Source organism: Microcaecilia unicolor, chromosome 2 (genome assembly GCF_901765095.1).
Source record: "Microcaecilia unicolor chromosome 2, aMicUni1.1, whole genome shotgun sequence".
NCBI classification, from domain to species: domain Eukaryota; kingdom Metazoa; phylum Chordata; class Amphibia; order Gymnophiona; family Siphonopidae; genus Microcaecilia; species Microcaecilia unicolor.
This window is the reverse complement of record NC_044032.1, coordinates 644,433,885-644,459,799: the sequence shown is the minus strand read 5'-3', so window position 1 is coordinate 644,459,799 and position 25,915 is coordinate 644,433,885. Positions and strand designations below refer to the sequence as shown.

The window sequence follows — 25,915 nt, the reverse complement described above, 5'->3', positions numbered from 1 at the left end:
TTTCTGCTTCTCTTCACAGCTCGGTCCAAAAGAGCTTTTTTTCAGTACCTTTGCAATGATTTTTTTTTTCGCAGTGTTTTGTGTTCCCATGTTCAAGTTACCCTTTTTCTCCTTCCCTTACTGGTTTAGTTTTCTCTTTTTCCCACTTCTAAGTTTCCTTTGTTTTCCGTGTCTAGGCAGCTTTTAGGCCTTGATTTTGGCTGGGTTCTCCTGTTCTTTTTCTCTGATGCCTTACCCCTTTTTGTGACACCATCGCTTTGTTTGATTTGGCTACGGAGGTTTTTCCTTCCATGTCCGCTCAAGTTCTCAGTGGATTCAAGTGCTGTACCCGGTGCAATCAGACTGTCTGTCTCAGTGCCTAGGTCCTGATCACAGTCTTCGTGTGACAAAGAGGACCCCGTTGGTGAGAGAGGCTCGGTGGGAGCAAATATTTGTAGCCTGGTCTGAATCCTTGGCGGCGTCATCGATGTCAGGTACTGCATCAGGTGCATCGGTACATATGGCTGCTAGACCTGTAGACACTGGGAGCAGTTGTGCATCGAGTGGGTCTTCACCTCCCTCGAAGCAGACTCCTGTGCAGGGCCCCTGGGACCAACCTGCATCTGATAGACACCAAGGCGACTTGAGGATTCAACGTTGTCCTAGTCTGCATTAAGGAGCCTCAATGACTGGCTTCAGGCGAAGGCCAAGGAGCATCGGCATCGAGTAGCTATGCCTGGATCTTAGGGGCACTGAGGGATTTGGCACCCGAGAAGCAAAGGTGCTGAGAGGATTGCTCCCCCTTCATACAAGAGCCGCTGGTGTACAGGTCTCCAAGCAGCCAGGACCAGTTTACAGTCTTGACCCCTGCAGCCTATCTGAGCTGATGCCACTGCCTTTCCCAGTATCGGCTCTCAATGAGCGCATCTGGGCCTTTCTCCCTGAGTTGCTGGCTGGCTTCTTGCAGCAGAGTGCGCCTACCATGCGCCTCCCGTTGTGACTCTGCTTGGCCCTCAACCTGCATGCGGCCCCTGTATTCACTGCCACCCAAGCTGGTACCCCCTCAACTTTAGTGGAGTAAGCTTTGCCAGAGTCGAGGCAGGAGCAAACTCCTAGATGCCCCTCTCGAGGATATCGTTCCTCTACGTTGAGGCAGGCTTGGTCTTAGCCCTCCCGTGAGGAGCTTTTGACTGACACTGATGAGGAGCACTCATGGGAGTTGGAGGAGGATCCACAGTACTTCTCGGTAGATGAGTCCTATGGCTTCCCCTCTGACCTCTTCCCTCCACAGGAAAGGAGAAAGTCTCCTCCTGAGAGCCTTTTCTTTCACTCTTTTGTCAAGGAAATGGTGGCTGCCTTTACATTTTCTTTGGAAGTGGAGGACAAGCCCAGGGCCAAGATGCTCAAGGGTCCTGGACTACAAGTCATCTAGAGAGGCTGTGACTGCACCACTGCACGAGATCCTGCAGGATGTACTCATGCAGAACTGGGCGTTCCCTCTGTCCCCTACTGCCTAAGAAGATCGATATCATGTACTGGCTTCATAGGACCCCTGAGTTTGATAAGCTTAAGTTGCCTCATCACTCCCTTGTGGTTGAATCCACCCTCAAAAGGGCCGAGTTCTAAGGAATATGCTTTTGCGCCCCCCCCCCCCCCCCCCCCCGGTAGAGAAGTTAGAACCTTGGACTTTTTTCAGAGGAAGATGTTTCAGGCCTGTATGCTCCTGTCAAGTGTACAATCATACAAGCTCTTCATAAGCGTCTATTTGCAGATCTCTGCGTGCAAGATGCTGGATTTGGCTGACTCTCTCCCTCTGGAGGAGGCCAAGTCGCTTCACTTGTTGGTCAAGCGGCAGGAGGTGAGTTGTAAGTTCTTGGCCAGGGGTACCTATGACACTTTTGATGTACCATCCATAATCTCTGCCCAAAGTATAGCGATGTGCCGACTCTCATGGCTGTGTGTCTCTTACTTGGAAATGGTGATTCAGTAGAGATTGGCGTATGCCCCGTGCCGGGGGCATAATCTTTTTGGAGAGAAGGTTGAGAAGGTCGCTAACTAAATCAAGAAACAACGATACCATCTCTTCTCTCTCCTGCAGTGCACCTTCTGTTCCTGTCTCCTCCTCCTCTAGGAGGACTTTTGGCAAGTCGAGAAGAGGTACCTGTTACAGAGGTGTAAGTACATCACCACCTCTTCCCGCTTTCTCAGGCTCAACCACAGCGCGCTCATTCATGTCAACAGTGTGCGCCTAAGGCTCCTGCTGCTCCCCAGTTAAAGCAAGGAACGAGTTTTTGATTACTCTAATCGAGCATAGCTGCTGTCCCAGTGTCTGTCTCTGATGACTTGCCGGTCGGGGGAGGCTGAATTTCCCAAAAGGTGGCTCCTTGTAACCTCCAACTGCAGAGTTCTTCAGTTAGCCCGTCTAGGATAAGCCCTTAGTTGGCATCAGAAACCTCCAAATTATCCACACAGAGCTCATTCCTTCAGCTCTCAGCACAAGCAGGTACTTGCAGAGGAACCCTCAACCATTCTGAAGGCCCACGCGATCAAACCCGTTCCACCAGGGGAGGAAGGGCGGAGATTCTATTCCAGGTACTTCCTCATGCAAAAGAAAATGGGCCCTGAACAAATTCCTGGTTAAAGAAATTCAGGCTTGCCAGGGCATCCTCCAAATGGTTCAGGAAAACAATTGGCTGTGCTGTCTGGATTTAAAAGAATCAGATACGCACATCCCGATACTTCCAACCCACTGGAAGTATCTATGATTTCATTGGGAGCACAGTACTTTCAGTACTGTGTGTTGCCATTTGGCTGCCTGTCAGCTCCCAGGTTATTTACCAAATGTCTAGTGGTAGTTGCATTGTTGCTACACAGACTGAAGTCTGTGTTCCCTTATTTCGACGATTGGCTAGTGAAGAGCACGTTGGAGGACTGTGCTCAGGAGTCCATGCAAAGGATTATTCAGGTTATTGAGCTACTAGGTTTCGTTTTAAACTACCCCAAGTCCCATCTACACCCTGCCCAGCAATTGGAGTTCATTGGAGCCCTGCTCAACATACAGAAGGTTCGAGCTTTTCTTTCCTCCTGTGTCCGAGAGCGGACTTTCTAGTTGGACTGGCTTCTTGGTTTTGAGCTTTTCAGTAGGTCATGGCTCGGCAGATGTTGTGGTTTTTGGGACACTTATGGGCTCATTTTCGAAAGAGAAGGACGTCCATCGTTCAACATAAATCGGAAGATGGACGTCCTTCTCCCAGGGACGTCCAAATTGGTATAATTGAAACCCGATTTAGGACGTCCCCAACTGCACTCCGTCACAAGGACGGCTAAAGTTCAAGGGGGCATGTTGGAGGTGTAGCAAAGGCGGGCGTGCCTAACACTTGGACATCCTTGACCCATAATCAGAAAAACCAAGGACGTCCCTGATGAACACTTGGATGTTTTCACCCGGACGTGTTTTTATTATGACTAAGGCACAAAAAGGTGCTTGAAATGACCAGATGACCACTGGAGAGGAATCGGGGATGACCTCCCGTTACTCCCCCAGTGGTCATTAACCCCCTCCCACCCTCAAAAACCCATCTTTAAAAATATGATGTGCCAGCCTCAGATGTCATACTCTGGTCCATGACAGTGCATGCAGGTCCCTGGAGCAGTTTTAGTGGGTACTGCAGTGCACTTCAGACAGGCAGATCCAGGCCCATACCCCCCTTAACATGTTACATTTGTGGAGGAAACAGCGAGCCCTCCAAAACCCACCAGAAACCCACTGTACCCACATCTAGGTGCCCCCCCTTCACCCATAAGGGCTATGGTAGTGGTGTACAGTTGTGGGTAGTGGGTTTTGGGGGACTTAGCACACAAGGTAAGAGAGCTATGTACCTGGGAGCAATTTATGTCCATTGCAGTGCCCCCTAGAGTGCCCGGTTGGTGTCCTTGCATGTCAGGGGGACCAGTGCACTACAAATGCTGGCTCCTCCCACGCCCAAATGACTTGCATTAGGACGCGTCAACCTTTTCCCACATGAGCACGCAGGCTTGGAATACACTACCGCGCAACCTAAGAATGATCAACGAACAAGCTTCCTTCCGAAAACTACTGAAGACTCACCTGTTTGAACAAACTTACGGAAAGAACCAAAACACATAGAGTCCATACTCACTGTTCATCAATGCAACATACATCCACTTCCGATCCCTCATCCCGTAATCCATTGTCCCACTGTCTCCTTCCAATGTTTCTATGTTGATGTCCCATTGTTATATTCCTAATGATATTCGAATGTCTCACACAACTCTGCACAATGTATTCCATAACCAAGTTGTAACAAATGTATTTCTATTATTCATATCTTATTGTAAGCCACACTGAGCCCACAAAAAGGTGGGAAAATGTGGGATACAAAGGCAATAAAATAAATAAATAAATAAATGGACGTCTTTGGTTTCAAAAATCGCTGAAAGTCAGAAATGTCCATGTCTAAGGACGTCCATCTCTAAGGACAACCAAATTTAAGGATTTGGACGTCCCTGACGGTATTTTCAAAACTAAAGATGGACATCCATCTTGTTTTGAAAATACGGGTTTCCCCGCCCCTGGATTTGCCGTTTTGCAAGGACGTCCAAATCGCAACTTGGACGTCCCTTTTGAAAATGCCCTCCTTGGTGTCCACAGTCCCCAAGTACTAATAGAATTGAAAAATGAACTTGTGGAACTATTGTTAGTAATATGTAATTTATCTTTAAAATCAAGCATGGTTCTGGAAGATTGGAGGGTGGCCAATGTAGTGACGAATTTTAAAAAAGGTTCCAGAGGAGATCTGGGACTGGTGAGCCTGATGTCGGTGCCGGGCAAAATGGTAGAGAGTTCTATAAAGAACAAAATTACAGCGCATGTGTCAGGCTTCTCACAGAAGCACAGGGTTTGTGAGCCCTTGGACGGCAGTGGCAGGCAAAACCACCCCCTAAACCAGAGGCAAGGCAGAACAGGACTGGAACCCCTGACTGGAGTTGCAGCAGAGGCAAACAAGCTGGGACAGGCAGACCAGAAACAGCTAGACTTCACCTGCGCTTGACCACCGTTCCCCAGGAGTTGAGCCCCTGAGTGCAGGCGGCCGGCAGGACTTAAGGGACAGGGCAGGAACTGGATGCCAACAGGAAACACACGACAGAGTCAGGACTGAAAGCTGCCAGGCAGCCACTAAAAAGGAGCACAGACTCAAGACAAGGAAATGCAGACCAGAAACAAGACTAGGAACTAAGCAATAAAACCAAAGCTAACTACACACAAACAAACTAGAGCCAGGCAAGAAACTCAAACTAGAACTGGACTAGGCAGAAGTGCACAGAGCACACCCACATACCAAGGACCTTAGACGATGCAAAGGCAAACACAGAAGTTTCCAGGTGGCTAATAAAGCCCATCAGTAGCTGAAGTTCAGCTGCAGGAATCACAAGGCAGCTACGGGTGCTGTTCAGGCACAAACAAGAAAAGCAAGTCTGGCAGCCTGGAAGATCCGGACCGGACTAGGCTGAAGTCTGGAACGTGTGACAGTTCATAGCAGCTACCGGTTCAGGCCACCAGAGGGCGAGGTGAGCACATACAAGGAAACAGTCACCACCGTGACAGTACCTCCCCCTCAAAGCCCCCCCCCCCCCCCCGACTTCCACAGGGAATTCAGGTCTCCATGGGTAACAATGGTGAAACCTACAGAGGAGCTTCAAAACATGACCAGGGGTAGCTGGGCTGGAGCTTGAACAGGAGTCAAGACTGGACCTCGGACTGGCATCAGGACTGCACCTCGCCTCTTGGCTGGAGCTGGAACTCAGAATGGGTTCAACATCTTGACTGGAACTCGGCGTGGACTCAGCATCAGGGCTGGAACTCGGCTCGAACTCAGCATCTCGGCTGGAAACGGAACTCTGCGTGGACTCAGCATCTCGGCTGGAGCCGGAACTCGGCATAGACTCAGCAGCTTGGCTGGGACTGGGCCTTGGACTGGAATCGGGACTGGAGTCAGGCCTGGAGTCAGAAGCTTGGCTGGCAGCGTCACTCTGGCTGGAATCAGAGGCTTGGCTAGAAGTGGAACTCTGAACCGGAGCTGGACCGGGACCCGGAAGACTCCACAAAACCTGCATAAGAGCCCTGAATTCGGGGCTTCCACAACGCCTTCTTTCAGCGTCCGCTTCAGGAGTATCCCAAGGGTTGGATCCAAGGAAAGTTTGCGGCGATACTCAGTGTGATAGAAGGATCAAGAGCAGAAACTGGGTTTATAAAGAAACCAAGCCTCCAGAGACGCTTTCTCTCAGCTGCAGTTTCAGGAGTATTCTTCAAGGCTAGATCAGAACAAAGTTTATAGCGGTAATTCTGGAGTGTCATCCAACAATCAAGATCAGAAACTGGGTTGGGACCGGAATCCACACTGGAACTAGGAGCAGAACCCGGGCTGAGCCCTGGATTGTCAACAGAGAAAAAAGTCATGGGCAGAAAACCCAGCTGAAAGGATGATCTTGCAGAGCTCATGGCCTTTGCATTCTGTCAGGCTTCTCACGGAAGCACAGGGTTTGTGAGCCCTTGGACCACTGCCGTGGAGCGGCAGTGGCAGGCAAAACCACCCCCAAACCAGAGGCAAGGCAGAACAGGACTGGAACCCCGGACTGGAGTTGCAGCAGAGGCAAACAAGCTGGGACAGGCAGAGCAGGAACAACTAGACTTCACCTGGGCTTGACCGCCGTTCCCCAGGAGTTGAGCCCCTGGGTGCAGGCGGCCGGGCAGAACTTACAGGACAGGGCAGGAACTGGATACCAACAGGAAACACACAACAGAGTCAGGACTAAAAGCTGCCAGGCAGCCACTTAGACAGAAACACAGACAGGTGAGAGTCAGGGCTGAAAGCTGCCAAGCAGCCACTAAAAAGGAACACAGACACAAGACAAGGAAATGCAGACCAGAAACAAGACTAGGAACTAAGCAATAAAACCAAAGCTAACTACACACAAACAAACTAGAACCAGGCAAGAAACTCAGACTAGAACTGGACTAGGCAGAAGTGTACAGAGCACACCCACATACCAAGGACCTTAGACGATGCAAAGGCAAACACAGAAGTTTCCAGGTGGCTAATAAAGCCCATCAGCTGCTGAAGTTCAGTTGCAGGAATCACAAGGCAGCTATGGGTGCTGTTTAGGCACAAACAAGAAAAGCAAGTCTGGCAGCCTGGAAGATCCAGACCGGACTGGGCTGAAGTCTGGAACGTGTGACAGTTCATAGCAGCCACCGGTTCAGGCCACCAGAGGGCGAGGTGAGCACAGACAAGGAAACAGTCACCACCGTGACAGCATATTCAAAAGCATGGATTAATGAGACAAAGCCAACATGGGTTTAGTGAAGGGAAATCTTGCCTCACCAATCTATTACATTTCTTAGAAGGGGTGAACAAACATGTGGATAAAGGTGAGCCAGTATCTGGATTTTCAAAAGGCATTTGACAAAGTACCTCATGAAAGACTCCAGAAGAAATTGGAGAGTCGTGGGATAGGAGGTAGTGTCCTATTGTGGATTAAAAACTGGTTGAAAGATTATTCTCAAAGGAGAAGGCTAGATAGTGGGGTTTTCTAGGGGTCTGTGCTGGGTCCGCTGCTTTTTAACATTTATAAATGGTCTAGAGATAGGAGTAACTAGTGAGGTAATTAAATTAGCTGATGACAGAGTTATTCAAATTTTTTAAATTGCAAGATTGTGAAAAATTACAAGAGGACCTTACGAGACTGGGCATCTATATGGCAGATGACATTTAATGTGAACAAGTGCAAAGTGATGCATGTGGGAAAGAGGAGCCTGAATTATAGTTATGTAATAAAAGGTTCCACATTAGGCGTCACCGACCAGGAAAGGGATCTAGGTGACATCGTTGATATGTTGAAACCTCGTGCTCAGTGTGCTGCAGCGGCTAAGAAAGCAAATAGATTGTTGGGTATTAAAGGAATGGAAAATAAAAATGAGGATGTTATAATGCCCTTGTATCGCTCCATGGTGCGACCGCACCTCGAACATTTTGTTCAATTCTGGTCACTGCATCTCAAAAAAGATATAGTGAAATTAGAAAATATACAGAGAAGGGCGACAAAAATGATAACGGGGATAGGATGACTTCCCTATGAGGAAAGGCTAAAGCAGCTAGGGCTCTTCAGCTTGAAGAAAAGGCGGCTGAAGGGAGATATGATAGAGGTCTATAAAATAAGTGGAGTGGAACAAGTAGATGTGAACCACTTGTTTACTCTTTCTAGAAATACTAGGACTAGGGGGCAAGCAATGAAGCTACAAAGTAGTAAAGTTAAAACAGAGAAAATATTTCTTCACTCAAACGTGTATTTAAATTTTGGAATTCATTGCCAGAGAATGTAGTAAAAGCAGTTAGCTTATCAGGGTTTAAAACCAGTTTGGATGGCATCCTAAAGGAAAAGTCCATAGACCATTATTAAAATGGACTTGGGATCTTGCCAGGTACTTGTGACCTGGATTGGCCACTTTTGGAAACAGAATCCTGGACTTGATGGACCTTCGGTCTGTCCCACTATGGCAATATTTGTGAACTTATGATAATGTCTATGATACATCTTCACGTGAGAACTGCTCAGTGGACTCTAGCTTCACCGGGAACTTGTTCCCGGAGCTTGCTCACTCCCTGTTGTTTTGGACTATTTGACCAATTTGTCTCTGGGACATCCATTCTAAATTTCTCAGCTGCAAAGGAAAGCTACTATAAAGGCTTTTAATTTTCGAAAAGGCGACTATTAAGGATTGGCTACTTAGCTAAGGACACTAAATCAGGCATGGATGTTATTCAAAAATACCATCTTGGAGTCCTAGACCAGATGCATTCCACATATTTGCAAAGGTGGAAAGAAGAGAAAAAGACAGCCAGCCTGGTTAAAAGGTGACGTAAAAGAGGCTGTTATATCCAAAAGATTGTCTGTCAAAGAATGAAAAAAGGACACAAATGACGAAAATAAGAAGCAATATAAGCACTGGCAAGTCAGATGCAAAGCGTTAATAAAGAAGGCTAAAAGAAACTTGCCGCAGAGGCTAAAACTCTCAATAACTTTTTCAGATACATGAGAAGCAGAAAGCCTGCGAGGGAATCCGTGGGACCGTTAGATCATGAAGGAGAACAAGGCCATAGTGGAGAAACTGAATTAATTCTTTGTTTCGGTCTTTATGGATGAATATGTAAGAGATCTGTCTGTACCAGAAATGGTTTTCAAGGGTAATGATGCGAAGGAACTGAAAGAAATCTTGGTGAACCTAGACGATGTAGTGAGCCAAATTGACAAATTAAAGAGTAGTAAATTACCTGGACCGGATGGCATACATCTGAGGGTACTCAACTCAAGCATGAACTTGCTGATCTGTTAGTAATATGTAACCTATTAAAATCGTCTGTAGTACTTGAAGATTGGAGGGTGGCCAATGTGACGCTGATTTTTTAAAAAAAGGTTCTAGGTGATCGGGAAATTACAGACTGGTGAGGCTGACATCGGTACCGGGCAAAACTGATTTATACAGAATAAAATTACAGAACACATAGTTTAATAGTTTCATAGTTTAATAGGACACAGTCAGCATGGGTTCAGCCAAGGGAAGTCTTGCCTAACCAATTTGTTTCATTTCTTTGAAGGTGTGAATAAGCATGTAGATAAAGGTAAACTGGTTGATATAGTGTATCTAGATTTTCAGAAAGCTTTTGATAAAGTTACTCATGAGAGACTCCTGAGAAAATTGGAGAGTCATGGGATAGGAGGTGAGGTTCTGGTGTGGATTAGGAATTGGTTATTGGACAGAAAATAGAGGGTAGGGTTATATGGTAATTTTTCTCAATGGAGAAGGGTGAACAGTGGAGTGCGGCAGGGATCGACACTGGGACCAACATTTATGAATGATATGAAAATCGGATTGACAAGTGAGGTGATTAAATTTGCAGATGGACAAAAATATTCAAAGTTGTTAAAACAAGTTCAGACTGTGAAATATTGCAGGAAGACTGGGCATCCAAATGGCAGATGAAATTTATTGTGAGCAAATGCAAGGTGATGCACATTGGAAAGAATAATCCGAATCATAGTTACCTGATGCTAGGGTCCTCCTTGGGAGTCAGCACTCAAGAAAAAGATCTAGGTGTCGTTGTAGATAATACGCTGAAATCTTATACTCAGTGTGTGGCGGCAGCCAAAAACCAAACAGGATGCTAGGAATTATTAGGAAAGGGATGATGATTAAGACTGAAAATACTTGTAATGCCTCTGTATAGCTCCATGGTGCGACCGCACCTTGAGTATTGCATTCAGTTCTGATCACCGTATCTCAAGAAAGATATAGCGGGATTAGAAAAGGCTCAAAGAAGAGCGACCAAAATGATATAGGGGATAGAACTCCTCTCGTATGAGGAAAGGTTAAAGAGGTTAGGGCTCTTCAGTTTGGAAAAGAGACGGACGAGGGGAAATATGATGGAGGTCTACAAAATCCTGAGTGGTGTAGAACAAGTAGAAGTAAATAGATATTTTTTTTTTTTTTTTTTTTTGCTTGTTCCAAATGTAGAAAACAAATAGAAGGAAATATTTTTTCACTCGACGAATAGTTAATCTCTGTAACTTTTTGCCGGAGGATTGTTGTAACGGTGGTTAGCGTATCTGGGCATAAAGTTTTGGACACGTTCCTGGAGGAAAATTCTGTAGTTTGCTATTGAGACAGACATGGGGAAGCAACTGCTTGTCCTAGGTTTGGTAGCATGGAATGTTGCTACTAATTGGGTTTCTGCCAGGTACTTGTGATCTGATTTGGCCACTGTTGGAAGCAGGGTACTGGGCTTAGATGGTCTATTGGTATGACCCAGTATGGCTACTCTTATGTTCTTATGGAAAAACTGCTGGCGATGGATACATCTTGCTTGGGGTGGGGTGCTCATGTTGATGGACTCTACACTTGGTGTGCTTTGCCCAGGAAACATCTTCAGGTCAATCCCTTGGAGCTTCGAGCAATTTGGAAAGCTCTAAATGCTTTAAGAGACTGACTGCCTCACCTAATTGTACTCGTTCAAATGGACAATCAGGTTGCAATGTTTTACACAAAGAAGAGAGGGCACCAAGTCATGCCCTCTTTCGGGAGGCTGTTTAGATGTCACAATGGGCTCTGGCCGACATCTTGAGCAGGGTAAAGCAATCACATGAGTGGGCTCTAAACATGGTCATTGCCTGCGAAATCTTCTGAGTGTGGGGCACCTCCTTGGTGGATGTCTTTCCCACTCACATCAATCACAAAGTCTCTCAGTTCTGTTCCATCCTCCCATACCTCTAGTGGAGAACACTTTGTTGAAACTCAAGCAAGTCCATGGGACTATGATTCTGGTTGCTCCTTACTGGCCCCAACAGTTTATCGTCCAAAGAACTGTGGAGACGGCAGTGTTTTCTGACCCTCATCACACAGAATAAGGGGTCTCTCCTTTTATCCCAACCTCCAGTTTCTGGCCTTCATTGTCTGGATGTTGAGAACCTAGAATTTGTGTCTGCCAGAGGGTGTTGCCTGGATCTTGTTGGCTTGCAGGAAAGATGCCACTGAGAAGTGTTGCTCTTTTTATGTTTAACGTTTTTATTCATGACAAAAAGGAACAAGTAATACAAGACAATCAAAACCCTGGCATACATGACAGACTTCATAGACCTACCAACCAGAACAAGAACATATCTAAATCTCCACTACCCAAGCAGCAGAGGCCTCAAATACAAATCAACCTATTCATCCAGCTTCTCTTATATAAGCACACAACTATAGAACGCACTACCAAACGTTGTGAAAGCAACATATGACCACCTAAACTTCCAGAAACTACTAAAAACTAACCTTTTCAAAAAGGCATAAATGTCTTAACTCTGCAGCATAACGTAACCAAAGCTCATGCAGGACATAACTCTTCCTCCTTACGATTCCCCATTGTGTCTGTCACAAATGAACTCTACTGTGGTACAACATCACTCTGTATTTGTTCATGCCGATATTGGTGATCGTCTTTACGGTAAAATGTAAGCCACATTGAGCCTGCAAATAGGTGGGAAAATGTGGGATACAAATGTAACAAATAAATGAATAAATAAATGTCATCAAGGTTGTCAAGTTTACAATAAAATACTAACCATCCCACCCCATGACAAAGTTACTAGCAGGGCTAGCAATCCGAGGGTCTTGGTTCTTGTGACCCCCGTTAAAATAGTGAAACCTTATATATAGGGGGGAGTGGAACACATTGAGATCCCAACAATCACTCATAAAGTATTCAATACTTCACTACAAGCTCGAAGGGAGTAATGATTTGTAGCCACAGGCTTTTACAGTAACATCAAAGAGTGTAGTTTGTTGCACCATGCGCAGTAAGTCAGCATGTCACCCTCAGTTCAGACTCCCAAGATTAATTTTTTGCCCACAGTCCCCACCTTACGTATTAGTTGCTGGCCATCTCTTCTCTGCAACACAAAGACCTCAAAATAATCCAAGAGAAACCACAATGGAGAAAGAGGGACCGGAGAGAGGAGGAGCAGACCTAAGTAAGAGATTATAGCTTTCCAGAACATCTGGAACCATGGGCAGGCCCAAAAGGCATGAAAAAAAGAATGTCTGAATTGCACTTTGGGGAAATAGGTAAGTCTACCTTTCCCATTTTATTTTTTTATAATTCTCTTTTATTATCAATCTTTATGAACAGTTATACAAACAAAGATAACAACTTTCATATCTATTGCAATATTACCATACCATATATCTCCCCCCCCCCCCCCCAATCGTATGTCTACCCCCCCCGCCCTCCCCTCACGAAATTAACCAAGCCCAACCTTAAATTCAGATATGGTGACTCTCAGAGAAAAGAACCTGCCTCTGTTCCAACGCTACACATTCAGACTGATATGCCTCGCTATTTTATATAGGGAGTCCATATTTTAGAAAATTGTATAATTTGTCCCCGCTTTTTGGCAGTGAGCTTAGCCATAAGACAACAATAGTCCACCTTGATGAAAACGTGTTTAACAGATGGCACTGTGGCTTGCTTCCAGTACTTCGCGATCACTATCCGAGCTGCTGTGTAGATATGGTAGATGAGATAATGAAGATCTTTCTTAATTCCTGGTGGTTGTACATTCAGGAGGCAGGCGGCAGCCTCGGGAGGCCTTTCAACAGTTGAGTGATGATCTGTTCAAAACCCTTGAATGACAGGGCATGCCCACCAGATATGCCAGAAGATACCGGTTTCCCCACACTGGTGCCAGCATGCTGCTGAACCCGTCTTGAATATGCGAAATAACCTGTGTGTAGTTAAGTACCACTGGTATAACATCTTATAGCCGTTTTCCACTAAGGGGGTTGCCACCGAGAGTCTCAATAAATATTTAAATGTCTTTGACCATTATGGTCGTAATTAGAAGATAGCATCGATTCCCATTTACTTTGAGAAGTACGCAGAGGTTGGGATCTGTGTATCAGGGCAAGATATATGCTAGAGATCCCCCCTCTGCCAGTGCCTGAATGTATTGCACATTCCAGCTCAGTTTCTGGTAGCATTAAATCAGCTTTAGTTTTATGGTGAACAAAATCTTTAATTTGTATATACTAGAAGCCATCTCTGTCCATCAGCCCATATTCCTCTTTAATGCTTCAAACGCAATACATTCTCCCTCTTCCCAGATCTGCCCCAGTTCCCGAAGGGATGCTGCTGCCCACCTTTGATATGTATAGTCCATTTTTACCTTTCCCATTTTAAAGAACTGTGGGTGTTACTCTTTTAAGTGGAGGAGGTTTTCCGTCTAGTGTGAAGGCAAGGCCCTAGATCCCATTTCATGTCCTGCTAATACCCTGCTTGAATACCTTTTGCACTTTCCCGAGTCTGGTCTTGAGACCAACTCTGTAAGGGTTCACCTCATTGTGAGCTGTCATTTGGTCTTCCATCCTCCTTTTTTTAATACGCAGAATGTATTTGGCCTCGGCTTCCAGGACGGTGTTTTTGAACAGCATCCACGCCTGATGTAAATTTTTCATCCTCGCAGCTGCTCCTCTAAAGTTTTTTTTTTTTTTTTTTTCATCGTTCTTCTCATGTTATCGTAGTCTCCTTTTTTAAAGTTAAACGCTGACGTATTTGATTTCCTATGTATACTTCAAAGCTAATATCAAATCCGATTATATTATGATCAGTTATCAAGCGGCCCCAGCACCATTATCTCCCACACCAGATCATGCGCTTCACTAAGGATTAGGTCTAGAATTTTTCCTTCTCTCGTCCGCTCCTGTACCAGCTGCTCCATAAAGGATCGTAGAAGATCATAAAACAGGAGAGATATAATGGTTGTGCTGAATAATGAATTTTATGGGTGAGAACTAGGATCTTGTAGGTTAATCTGTGAGCAAATGGTAGCCAGTGTTCCTGTTGTAAGAGAGGTGAAATGATCATTTTTGCGAGAACTAGTGCTAGTCGTCAAATGTCAGATGTACATGAGAATATTATGCTTGTTTGTCCTCGGAGAAAGCTGTTACTTACCTGTAGCAGGTGTTCTCCGAGGACAGTAGACATATATTCTTACATCCCTCCTACATCCCCTTGGAGTGGTCTTAGCTTTAATACTGTACTTCTGGTCCCATGCTTACACGTTGAACAGGAAGGCACCCATGCATGCACGGTGGGGCCACTGCCTCAAAGAAGTGACAGTGCACTTGGCAGTGTTCCCAGTGGGCTATGTGGATCATATCACCTGTATGTGAGACTATATTCATGCTGTCCTCAGAACACCTGCTACAGGTAAGTAACTTAGTTTTCATGTCAGGATGTTTAAAATGTGCATGCTTTTCCTCTGCATTGGTGAGACCTAAGGTGTTTTCATTGGAAACCTTGTGGGAAGGTATTCTGTATCTGGAACAGTGGTGGAGGTAGTAATGCAACAGCAAGGTTTTGCACTGGTGATTTTGGAGATCTGAGTTTTAGAAGTAGAGAAGAAATCAGAGGAGATCTTGGAGAAATGATTGTGATTAAAGATATGACTACTACGCAAAGGAAGTTAGAGGTTCTGGATAATGCTCACAGACAAATCTGATTTATTCATTTTCTACACATGCCAACAATGCCAGTTCTTGATATTTATAAGAAATTTGTTGTATCTGTTTTGAAGGCTCCTGCTGAATCTGTTCTTCCGGTATCTAAAGTTTATCTCCTGCAGGCAAAGAAGAAAGAAGGAGTGTTTATAGCTCTCTCATTGGAAATGAATAGTGGGGATTTAAATGATTTTTTTTTCGGGGGGGGGGGGGCCAAAAATATCATTCTGTCCTGTGACATCTACATTGTTGGCGACTTGTTTGTTGGAACCTCATAGACAAAACGTTTTTTTTGTGTGTTATCCTTCTTACTTTGAATTATAAAGTTTTAACTGTTTTCTGATGTAATTAAAGAAACGCAAAAGAGAAGATGTGGGTTCTTGTTATTGAAGCCAGCTTTAGGGCATTTATTTTTTCTGCACTATCCTTGTAAATGTTTGTACCAGGATGTGTGAGAGATTTTGTGCCCCAACATTTATCTACATTTGTGGCCTCTAAATCCCTGGAGTCTTGATTGGGCACCGCTACTGTTGGAGTATCTGCAACTAGCTCACCTATTAGGAAGTTAATGATCCGCGTTTAACAGGCTGCTAATTTTAAGAATTTGCTTATTCTTATATATTTTTTTCTCCTTTCCTGGGTATTGTAAAATTAATCTTTCCTTAATTGTGGATTAGTGAAGTTTAGCAATAATATGCATTTTGTATTTTTCTTCTTGATGTATTGTTTCCTTGTAGTTTGTTGTACTCTATTCTGTTTTCTGTAACAAGTTACTATGCTTACCTAATAAAAATAAATTAATAAAATGTTCAAGCTATTTGACAAAGTCTTGTTGAACTTGGAAGCTTTAGTAAAAGACAAATGAGCCCCCAGAAAATTAACATGTATTTCAACAGCATGTACACTAGGAATAGCCCTTTTTCAAAAATACATGGTTAAAGAGCATCTTCATTTGAAGCCTGATGTCTATACAAGAAGTTGAAAAAGGCACATATGTGCCTGTATAAAAGAGGCTCTTTAGATCCAGCCCCAGTAGTTCTGAGGTGGTGTAAGAGTGTATATATACTATATGCTTGTACTTTATTTTAATTAATAATACACATGTACAGAGCAGTTCCACCCAAACTATACCCCCAGAGATGCTTAGAGGAGTTCAGCTTTATATGTACACACATTCTTGGTAAGTATACCACCATGTAATTTTGTAAAAGGCTTTCAGGTGTCACAGGCTTCAGACATACAAAAATCTTTATAAAATTACCCTGAACATGTTCAGTGGGTTGAATTTATTTACATGTAAATGGTGGATTTTACAACCTGCATATGTAAATTTCACCACTTACATTCAAGTTGTTTTGCAGCATAGCTGCCCCCCCCCCCCCCCCAATGTATCTCTTACCTCTTATTTACAATTTAGAAATTATCTACTAGGCATTTAGGAAGGTCTGAAAACATTCCTATTCACAGATGCTTTTGGAGATCAATCAACCTTGGAGTATTGGAAAGATGGATGGCGAGACCGATCTGGAGCATGGAACCCGCAGCCTCTGTACTGCTCCTGCCCTAGAGAATGTAAATCCTAACTTCTATTTCATTCTGTTTTAATCTGTTTTACTGTAAATACTGTGAAGGTTCAGTATGTCAGTTATACATAAAACTTGAAACATAAGTGCTCGATGGTCATAGAACTGAACATTCATGCAGAGGCGTAGCCAGGTTTTGATCTCAGGGGGAGCAGACTTTTATAAAATAGGCGCCGGTTGGTATCAGCTAGACAACAGTGTCTGTGTTGTTGCTCAGGGGCTGTAGCAGGCACTGATTAATACTGGCTGTCTCTGTTGCGTCCTGCCTACAAGGAAAACAGTAAGTTACATAAGGAGGCAGGATGCAGAAGAGGTCCCTTGACTGGCCAGAGCAGGCAAACTGTCTTCTTAACTACAAAGTAAAACTATTCAAATGGTGACTATCACCTCAGGAATAGCACACACATTCCTTCCACTGCTAGACACCTTGTTTAAATCAAATGGGCTTTTGTTTGTGAGGTGACTCTACAGGATGTGAAGAACACTAGTCTTGAGCATTTTAATTTTGGGTGACAAAGGCCACCAAAGGTGGCCCTTGCCCCACAGCCTACATTCAAATAGGGCTAGACACTTTGTGAAGTAACACAAACCCCTGCAAAAAGACACCCAAAACCTATTCTGAAAACTTACCACACCATAACAGCCCTAACCTATGTATGAAAAGATGGTGCTATAAATATTGCACTGGGACCAAGAAAGGTGTTTCCCTAGGTGGTCCTGGAGCACCCTCTTGCCATTCAGGATTTCAAGCTATCCACAATGAATCTGCATGAAAATGATTTGCATGTAATGGAGGCAGTATATGCAAATCAACGTCATGCATATTTATTGTGGATAGCCTGAAAACCTGACTGGCAAGGGGTACTCTAGAACCAATTTGGGAAACACTGCCATAGAACACAAAACTCACCACACCATAACAGCCCTAACCAACCTATGAAAAGACAGTGCCATATATATTACACTGGACTCTGGAGCACCAATATACCTACTATTGGGAAACTGGAACAAGCTGCACTGTTACACATTCCTACACAGACACTACATGCTAGCAGAATCTTCACCTCAGTCACACATGCAGAACATGGACAGACCCTCATCTATATAACATAAGAGTAGCCATACTGGATCAGATCAATAGTCCATCTAGCCCAGTATCCTGTTTCCAACAGTGGCCAACCCAGGTCACAAGCACCTGGCAAGAAACCCAAATTGTGACAACATTCCATTCTACCAATCTAATACAGAATAGAGAGCAACAAAACAACAAAAAATTGAAATAGAGACCCCCCCCCCCCCCCCTCCTCTGTGCCCAAGGAAGCCAGACTTTATACAGTGCAATACTGGTAAAAAAGAAACAGAAATGCATTTTCTCCTGTACTTTGCAAAATAGAAAAAAAATGTACCTTTTACAAAGCAGGTACATCTCAGTCCTTACAAAGTATAAAATAATTTTCTTCTACCTTTGTTGTCTGGGAATTTGGCTGCTCCCAGTCTTTTTTTCCATGTTCCACGAATCAGCCATACAAATTCTTTTTCAGGTTGGCCTTTCCATTTTTTCTCTTTCCTCTTGTCTTCTTCCTTTCCTTCTCTACATCTGTTGGCACTGATCTTTTGTTTTATGTCCCCGCTATGAAATAGCTGTGCATAGAGCTGCCAAGTGATCAAGCTCCAGAAGGGAGATTTTTCAACCAGTCCTAGTGTGAACTGACATCCCAAATTCATGTGGATTTGCAGTCCCTGATTCTACCCATCAAAATCTGTGCTGCAGTACATTCAAAATTACTTAAGAAAATGCACTCAGACCCCTGCAGGGCTGCTAATTTGAAGACATCGGAGATGTGCATTTTTAAATACTGTCATATTCCTAAAATCATATTTAAAATAAAATACTTTTCTACTGTTTGAACAATTTATTTTCTCATTTGCTTTGGTCCCACTGTCTCTTTTCTGTTTTTATCTATTTCTTCTGCATTTACAGGGTCTCTTGCCCATCTGACATTTCTTGTGTGGTCAAGTGCACCATCCTTCTTCCCTCTGCACCACTATTTGTCCTGTCTAGTATCTCCCTTCTGTGTCCCTTGTCCCTGTCCTACCCCCAAGTTCAGCATCTGCCCTTTCTGTGTCCCCATCTCCCCCCTTTTTCAGCACAAGCCTACCTGGTGGTCTCATCTCCCCCTTTTCTAATATCTGCCCTCCTGGTGTCTCCATCTCTCCCTTTTTCTAACATTGTACCGTGTCCCTCATTCTGCCTCGCCTCACCCTATGCTTGGAACAACCTTCCTGAACCCTTACGCCAAGCCCCCTCCCTGCCCATCTTCAAGTCTTTGCTTAAAGCCCACCTCTTCAATGCTGCGTTCGGCACCTAACCCTTACCGTTCAGTGAATCCAGACTGCCCCAATTTGACTGCCCCGATCGGACCGACCGTTCACTTGTCTATTAGATTGTAAGCTCTTTGAGCAGGGACTGTCTCTCTTTGTTAAATTGTACAGCGCTGCGTAACCCTAGTAGCGCTCTAGAAATGTTAAGTAGTAGTAGTAGTAGTAGTAGTAGTTTTTCTAACATTGTACCGTGTCCCCATCTTCCCCCTTTTTCCAGCATTACCTCTTTTTCCTTGTCATCAAGCAGATGAAGCCATTACGTATGGGTTGTGTCCATCAACCAGCAGGGGGAGATAGAGAGCACTCAACTTTTCACAGTGGCTCATGGCCAGCTAGCTCCACTGCCTCTTCAGTATTCTCTTTCTCCCCAAGCAGGGTGGCTGCAGCTTCTTCGAGCTCCATCAAAAATCTGCCTGGGGGTGGCTCCTGGCTTGTCAGTTGTTAGCCGGGGTGTTAGAGGCTATAGCAGCTTCACTTTGAAGGCACATAGGTCAGCCCTTTCCCTGCCTTACCCATGGATGTGGGTGTGGACATATTAGCTTGCTTTTCCCTGTCCTTTCCCACTCAGTAGATGCAGGCACATTGGTTTGCCTCTCCCTGCCTTTCCCACTTATCTGAGCTTCCGGAGTGTTTTTATTTACCTCTTTTGCCTCTGCTTTCCTCACAGCGTTAAAAAAAAATAAATAATTAGTCGCGTTGCGCTTTAGCGCAGCAATCTTGGAAAAGAGGTTTTTTTCTTGAGATTCTTCTGCAGGACCGGAGCTGTGATACTCGGTCTAGTGAGGTAAGAGTGTTTTCTGACTCCTCCAGGGTGGGCCCGCGATCGGGACGTTTTTGGCGCGAACCGCCATTTTTTAATTTTACCGCCGTTTTCGACGATGGCTGCAGAGACTGTAAAGCACTGTTCTAAATGTGGCAAGCGCAAATCAGCAGTGGGGCTCTGTAATTCATGCTGTACAGACGGTAGAGCCGGCCCCAGCATGGCGAGCAGCGATTTTTTGCGCTCTGAGCTGGCAGCAGACGCCATTTTGGATTTTCCACATGGCGCGGCCTCCGTTACGATGGAGAGCCCTGAATCCGGGGGGGGGGGGGGGGGGGTCCCCTCTGAGTGAGGCTAATAATAGAGCTGATAGCCCTGGGCAGGATCCAGGCGGTCAGGGAGCGGTTTTCTCCCCTGATTTTGTTTTAATGCTGCATAGGGCGTACATGCTTTAAAAGAGCTCTTCCACAGGGATCTTTGGTCCCTCTGCCTGTCCCCCCGGTGGATCCTGGCCTTTTGGAGTTAGCTTTGCCTGTTTCTTATCCTCCTGATAAAACGCAGAAGGGCTAATTCCCCTTCCGAGTGTGGCACACCCTCCTTCCCCCCCCCCCCCCCCCCGTGGTCAGGCCATGAGGATTCTGAGGGGTCTGGCAGAACTTCTTGGGCTGAGGAGCCAGAGTCAGGTGCAGAATTGCCACAGGAGCTTGATGATCCGTCTGCGGTAAGGATTTTCCACCGTGAGGAGCTGCCAGCGCTTATTTCAGATGCCTTACAAGCCCTCTCGATTGAAGATCCTGGGAGTGGCACAGCCTCCTCTGTTAATCCAAGGATGGCTAGTACCAGAAAGCCTGCTCGAGCCTTTCCTTTGCATGACTCCATCCAAGAGCTTATTTCGGCTCAATGGGCTGACCCCGAGGGACCTTTGAAGGTTGCCAGGGCTATAGGGCAATTATACCCCCTGAGTAAGGAACATTTGGCTTGCTTTGCAATGCCTAAATATTTGAAGATTGGTGTGGGGACCGGGCATGTGTCCCTTTGACAGCTTCTGTGTCGTGCTTTTTAGATTTCTTGCAGGATGGTTTTGAGAAGGGCCTTTCATTATCATCTTTGAAGGTGCAGCTGGCTGCTTTGGTGTGTTTTCGGGCTAAGGTGCAGGGCAGGTCGGTTGTGTCTTCCCCGAATGTGGTCCGTTTTTTGAGGGGGGTGAAGTTGCTTCGTCCTCCTCGGCGGCCGGTAGTTCCTTAGTGGTATCTTAATATCATTCTTGACTCTTTGGCGGGTTTTCCTTTTGAGCCCTTGGAGTCTTGTTCGATAAAAGACCTTACTATGAAGGTGGTCTTTTTGGTAGCTATATCGTCGGCTCGCAGGATTTCGGAACTTCAGGCTCTTTCATGTAGGCCTCCGTTTCTGAGGTTTTCTAAGGAAAAGGTTTCGCTGCGTCCAGTGCCTTCGTTTTTGCCTAAGGTGGTATCCTCCTTTCATGTCAATCAGGTGATTTCGTTGCCAGTTTTGGGGGACTGGACGGGGGATTCTTCTCAGCATCGTTTGGCAAAATTGGATGTGCGCAGAGTGTTGAAGGTTTACTTGCGCAGGTCGGAGGAATTCAGGTCTGCGAACAGGTTATTTGTCCTTCATGGGGGGCCCAAGAAGGGAGCGGCTGCTTCTAAGGCATCTATAGCTCGGTGGTTGAAGGATGCCATCTCTTCAGCTTACATATTGCATGGCCGTACGGTGCCGGTGGGGCTCAAGGCACATTCCACTAGGGGGATGGTGGCTTCTTGGGCAGAGAGTAGTTTTGTTCCACCAGTGGACATTTGTAGAGCGGCGGTGTGGTCCTCCCTACATTCTTTTGTCAAACATTACAGAGTGGATGTACAGGCAAGGGAGGATGCCAGTTTTGGAGCTGTAATCCTGTCCTCTGGGCTTCGCAGGTCCCACCCTTAGATGTGTTTACTGCTTTGGTACGTCCCAAGCGTCTTGAACTGTCTGGAGGATTGCTGAGGAAGGTGAAATTAGGCCTTACCTGCTAATTTTCTTTCCTCTAGATCCTCCAGACCGTTCAAGAGCCCACCCAGTGTATCGGACAGTTCAGTATGATATTTTCTTTAGATTTCAGTTGCTGATATTTCTAGTAGCTCCTGTGATTTGGGTCCTGGAGTTTTACTAAGGGCAGTTTGTGGTATCGTTTGTGCCCATCTGCAGTTGAATTTCCCCGTCTTAAGGGGAGGGGATCTGAGTGTGGATTCAGTGGTTTTGTTTAGGTGGAGGTGTTTTGTTCCTCTGCTTTGTTACTGTTTTACTGGTTAGTAGAAGGTCTGCACAGGCTACTTGTATAAGAAGTTTTAGTGTTCTCAGTCTCCCTCTGCTGGTAGGAGTGCATAACCCAAGCGTCTTGAATGGTCTGGAGGATCTAGAAGAAAGAAAATTAGCAGGTAAGGCCTAATTTCACCTTTTTTTGCCTGGGGCGTTTCTTTCTGTTCAGTTATTGTAGAAAGGTGTCCTAATTTTGAGCCTGCTCAAAACACACCTCCACGCCACCCTCTTGCTGTTTAGACAAACTGCAATATAAAATGTCCAAATTCTGCAGAATGCGAGAGAGCCAGTAAAACATAGCTGGAAAGCAGTGGACTGAAATGCTTGTAAACAAAGTAACAAAGCTCCGAATCTGCAAGCCCTGATGTTAGATGCAGGTTCTGATATTGTTGCAAGCACAGAGACATGTTCAATGATTTCCATGAATGGGACACAAACATACCAGGCTATAATCCCTTTAGGAAGGATAGGGATGGCCGAAAGGGTAGATGAGTGGTACTATATGTGAAAAACATTGTTTAAAGTGGTTGAAATGCAGGAGGCCACGGGTAAGGAGAAAGCGATATGGATCGTCTTGGAACTAGAAGATGGAATCTGTATCCTCCCGGGAGTCAACTACAGACCTCCAACACAAATGGAGAAGCTGGAGAAAGATCGAGTTGTAGATATCCAAAAGTTGGTTTGAAAGGGGAAGTGATGTTGCAAGGAGATTTTTAGCCTACCAGCTGTGGAAAAAATGTTCCAGCTGCTGAATTAGAAAGTAAGAGAGATTTTGGATGCCTTTCAAAGTGCTCTGCTCAGGCAAATGGGGATGGAACCCACGAGGAAAGGGATGAGGCTGATCTTAAGCTCACAAATAAAAAAGGTGTGTCTGATGTCTAGGTGGGTGCGCACCTGCCTAGTAGTGATCATTGCACAATATGGTATGATATAAGAGTGAAAGGGAAGTGCAGATTCACAAAATGCCTGGGATTTCAGAATCCTATCTTTAGTAAATAAACTGAGGGAGTACCTCAAGAAAGAACTGATGGAGGAAATAAGAGAAGTGAAAAGACAGTGGTCCAGGCTGAAAAGGAGCTAGGGAGGGCGGGAACAGAGGGACAGGGACCCTTCAGGAGGTGGACCGGGAGAAGGAGAGGAAAAGAGGCTTTTGGGGTAAGGCATTAGAGAGATGCTGGATCTATTGGGCAGGGGAAGAGAGGGACAGGGACCCTTGAACAGTGGGAGAGGAGATGCTAGATCTATGAAGTAGGGGGCAAGGGAACAGGAGTGAGGGAAGAGAAAGGGACTCTTGCAGGGCCCACTAGGAGTGGGCAGGAGGAAAGGGCTAGAAAGCTGTTCAGAGGGATGCATGTGCAGGTAGGAAGGAAGAGGGATGCTGGTCTCCAGGGAGCACAGGTTCTAAGGAATAAAGCTGCAAAAAGGGTATTATTGGGGGGGGGGGCAGATCTGGAAGAAGGAAAATGTAAGGGACAGAGCTGAACATGGGAGGAGGTATTAGGAACCTGGTGGGGGGGGGGGGCAAAGCTGGACATAGGGGATAGGGACATAGAGGGAAGATGGTTGGCATGGAGAGGGAAGATGTGACAAATGGACAAGGAGACCTGGCAAGAGAGTTAAGAGAAGACAGGAAAGCAGAAACCTGAGACTGGGACCAACATGATTAGAAAAATGATAAGGGCAACAAAAATAGAAAAATAATTTTATTTTCTATTTATTGATTAAAATATATTGATTTCTGGAATGTATAACTGCCAGAACAGGTTTTCGATATGGCTGGGGTCTGCCATAAAAACCTCATTCAGCCTTCAATCAGAAGCATAACAGTGGTAAATATCTTGTTTTGGGATGACCCTTCTGCAGGCCTGTGGAATCTGTCTCCATGGCAGTGTTCTTTCTAAGGTGTGTGCAAGTACGTGTGCACATGGGTCAGAAAGGGAGCGCAGATAACCTAGTCACGGCATGCACAAAATATTTGCTGGCTTTCTTTGTAATGAACATAAGCTATACCTGTCACGTCTGTGGTCGTGACCACCCTCAGCCTTACCTTCTTTCTGGGGGTCAGCAGCACTGCTGGCTTCTGCCTGTGTTTGTGTTAGTCTTGTCTCTGTCCTGGTGTGCTGGCTGCTTCCAGCATGAACCTGATTGCTTCACTAGACCTCACCTGTGTGGGCTATGCCTCTCTAGGGAGCCAGCATCTAAGATGGCTGCCATCGGCTCTATGCCAGCTTCCAAGATGGCTCCTGCTTGTCTTTCCTGTGGGCTCACTTCCTATGTGTGTCAAGCCTCGCTTTGGGGTCAAGGTACTTCCTGCTTCTATCCTACTGCTGGTGACTCATCAGTGAGAGCCTTCATAAGGAAGTGCTGTGCTTGCAGTCAGTGCCTTTGCATTGGTGTTATGCTCTTAGGTCAGGTTAGTAAGTGTCTGCTGCACTACTGCTTAGCCTCTCTCTGGGTTCCAGCCCAGCTTCTTTCTGTGTCTGTTGTCTTTCCGTGGGGGGTCTTCCCTGCCACTGTCTGTCTGTGGACTGCGGGTCCTTCCTGGCTTACCCTGTGTTTGGGGTGAAGCCTCTGCTCCAGGCTTACCCTGTGTTGGGGTGAAGCCTCTGTCCGTGTTTGTTCTCTGTCTGCACTTGAAGCCTCAGCCTTTGTGAGTTCCCAGTCAGTGTGTGGAACGGCTGTGGCTTCAGACCCTTGGCTTGATATTCCTGGTTTACTCTGTGTGCTCTGTTGCCTGCCCAAGACCCTTGGCCGCTATTCCTGGTTTCCTCTCCCTACTCGCTATCTGCCTTGACCCCTGCTATTCCTGAACCCTGCTTGTTTATCCTGTGTGCATATCCTGAACGCTGTTTGTATATCTACTACTACTACTATTTAGCATTTCTATAGCGCTACAAGGCATAAGCAGCGCTGCACAAACATAGAAGAAAGACAGTCCCTGCTCAAAGAGCGTACAATCTAATAGACAAAAAATAAATAAAGTAAGCAAATCAAATCAATTAATGTGAACGGGAAGGAAGAGAGGAGGGTAGGTGGAGGCGAGTGGTTACAAGTGGTTACGAGTCAAAAGCAATGTTAAAGAGGTGGGCTTTCAGTCTAGATTTAAAGGTGGCCAAGGATGAGGCAAGACATAGGGGCTCAGGAAGTTTATTCCAGGCGTAGGGTGCAGCGAGACAGAAGGCGCGAAGTCTGGAGTTGGCAGTAGTGGAGAAGGGAACAGATAAGAAGGATTTATCCATGGAGCGGAGTGCACGGGAAGGGGTGTAGGGAAGGACGAGTGTGGAGAGATACTGGGGAGCAGCAGAGTGAATACATTTATAGGTTAGTAGAAGAAGTTTGAACAGGATGCGAAAACGGATAGGGAGCCAGTGAAGGGTCTTGAGGAGAGGGGTAGTATGAGTAAAGCGACCCCAGGATATACACTCAGGATATACAAACAGGGTTCAGGATATGCACATAGGATATACAAGCAGGGTACAGGATAGACCCTCAGGATATATGTTAGCTAGGCAGAGCGGAAGACCGGATAACACTAGCTAGCCAGAACCAGGGTTCAGGATATACACTCAGGATATCCTGAACCCTGGTTCTGGCTAGCTAGTGTTATCCGGTCTTCCGCTCTGCCTAGCTAACATATATCCTGAGGGTCTATCCTGTACCCTGCTTGTATATCCTATGTGCATATCCTGAACCCTGTTTGTATATCCTGAGTGTATATCCTGAATCCTGTCTCTGTCTAGCTAGTGTGTGTTCCCAGGGCATGGTCCCTGTTTCCTGCTGCTA

The 25,915-nt window shown here is 45.6% G+C and overlaps 1 protein-coding gene across 7 annotated transcripts in view; it reads left to right on the top strand.

The window, feature by feature from the left end:
- Window positions 1-25,915, top strand: part of LARP1B (La ribonucleoprotein domain family member 1B) — a 603,652-nt gene that overhangs the window by 68,680 nt on the left and 509,057 nt on the right. For 6 of the 7 annotated variants that reach the window (XR_003940744.1, XR_003940743.1, XM_030191741.1 and 3 more), the window contains exon 4: window positions 16,562-16,666. The exons of the other annotated variant lie outside the window; for it this stretch is intronic. Coding sequence is in view for 4 of the 6 variants with exons in the window: in XM_030191741.1 (XP_030047601.1) it covers window positions 16,562-16,666 (105 nt within the window). In the remaining 2 variants the exon portion in view is untranslated. The remainder of the gene's footprint in view (window positions 1-16,561; window positions 16,667-25,915) is intronic. 7 annotated transcript variants of the gene reach the window in all.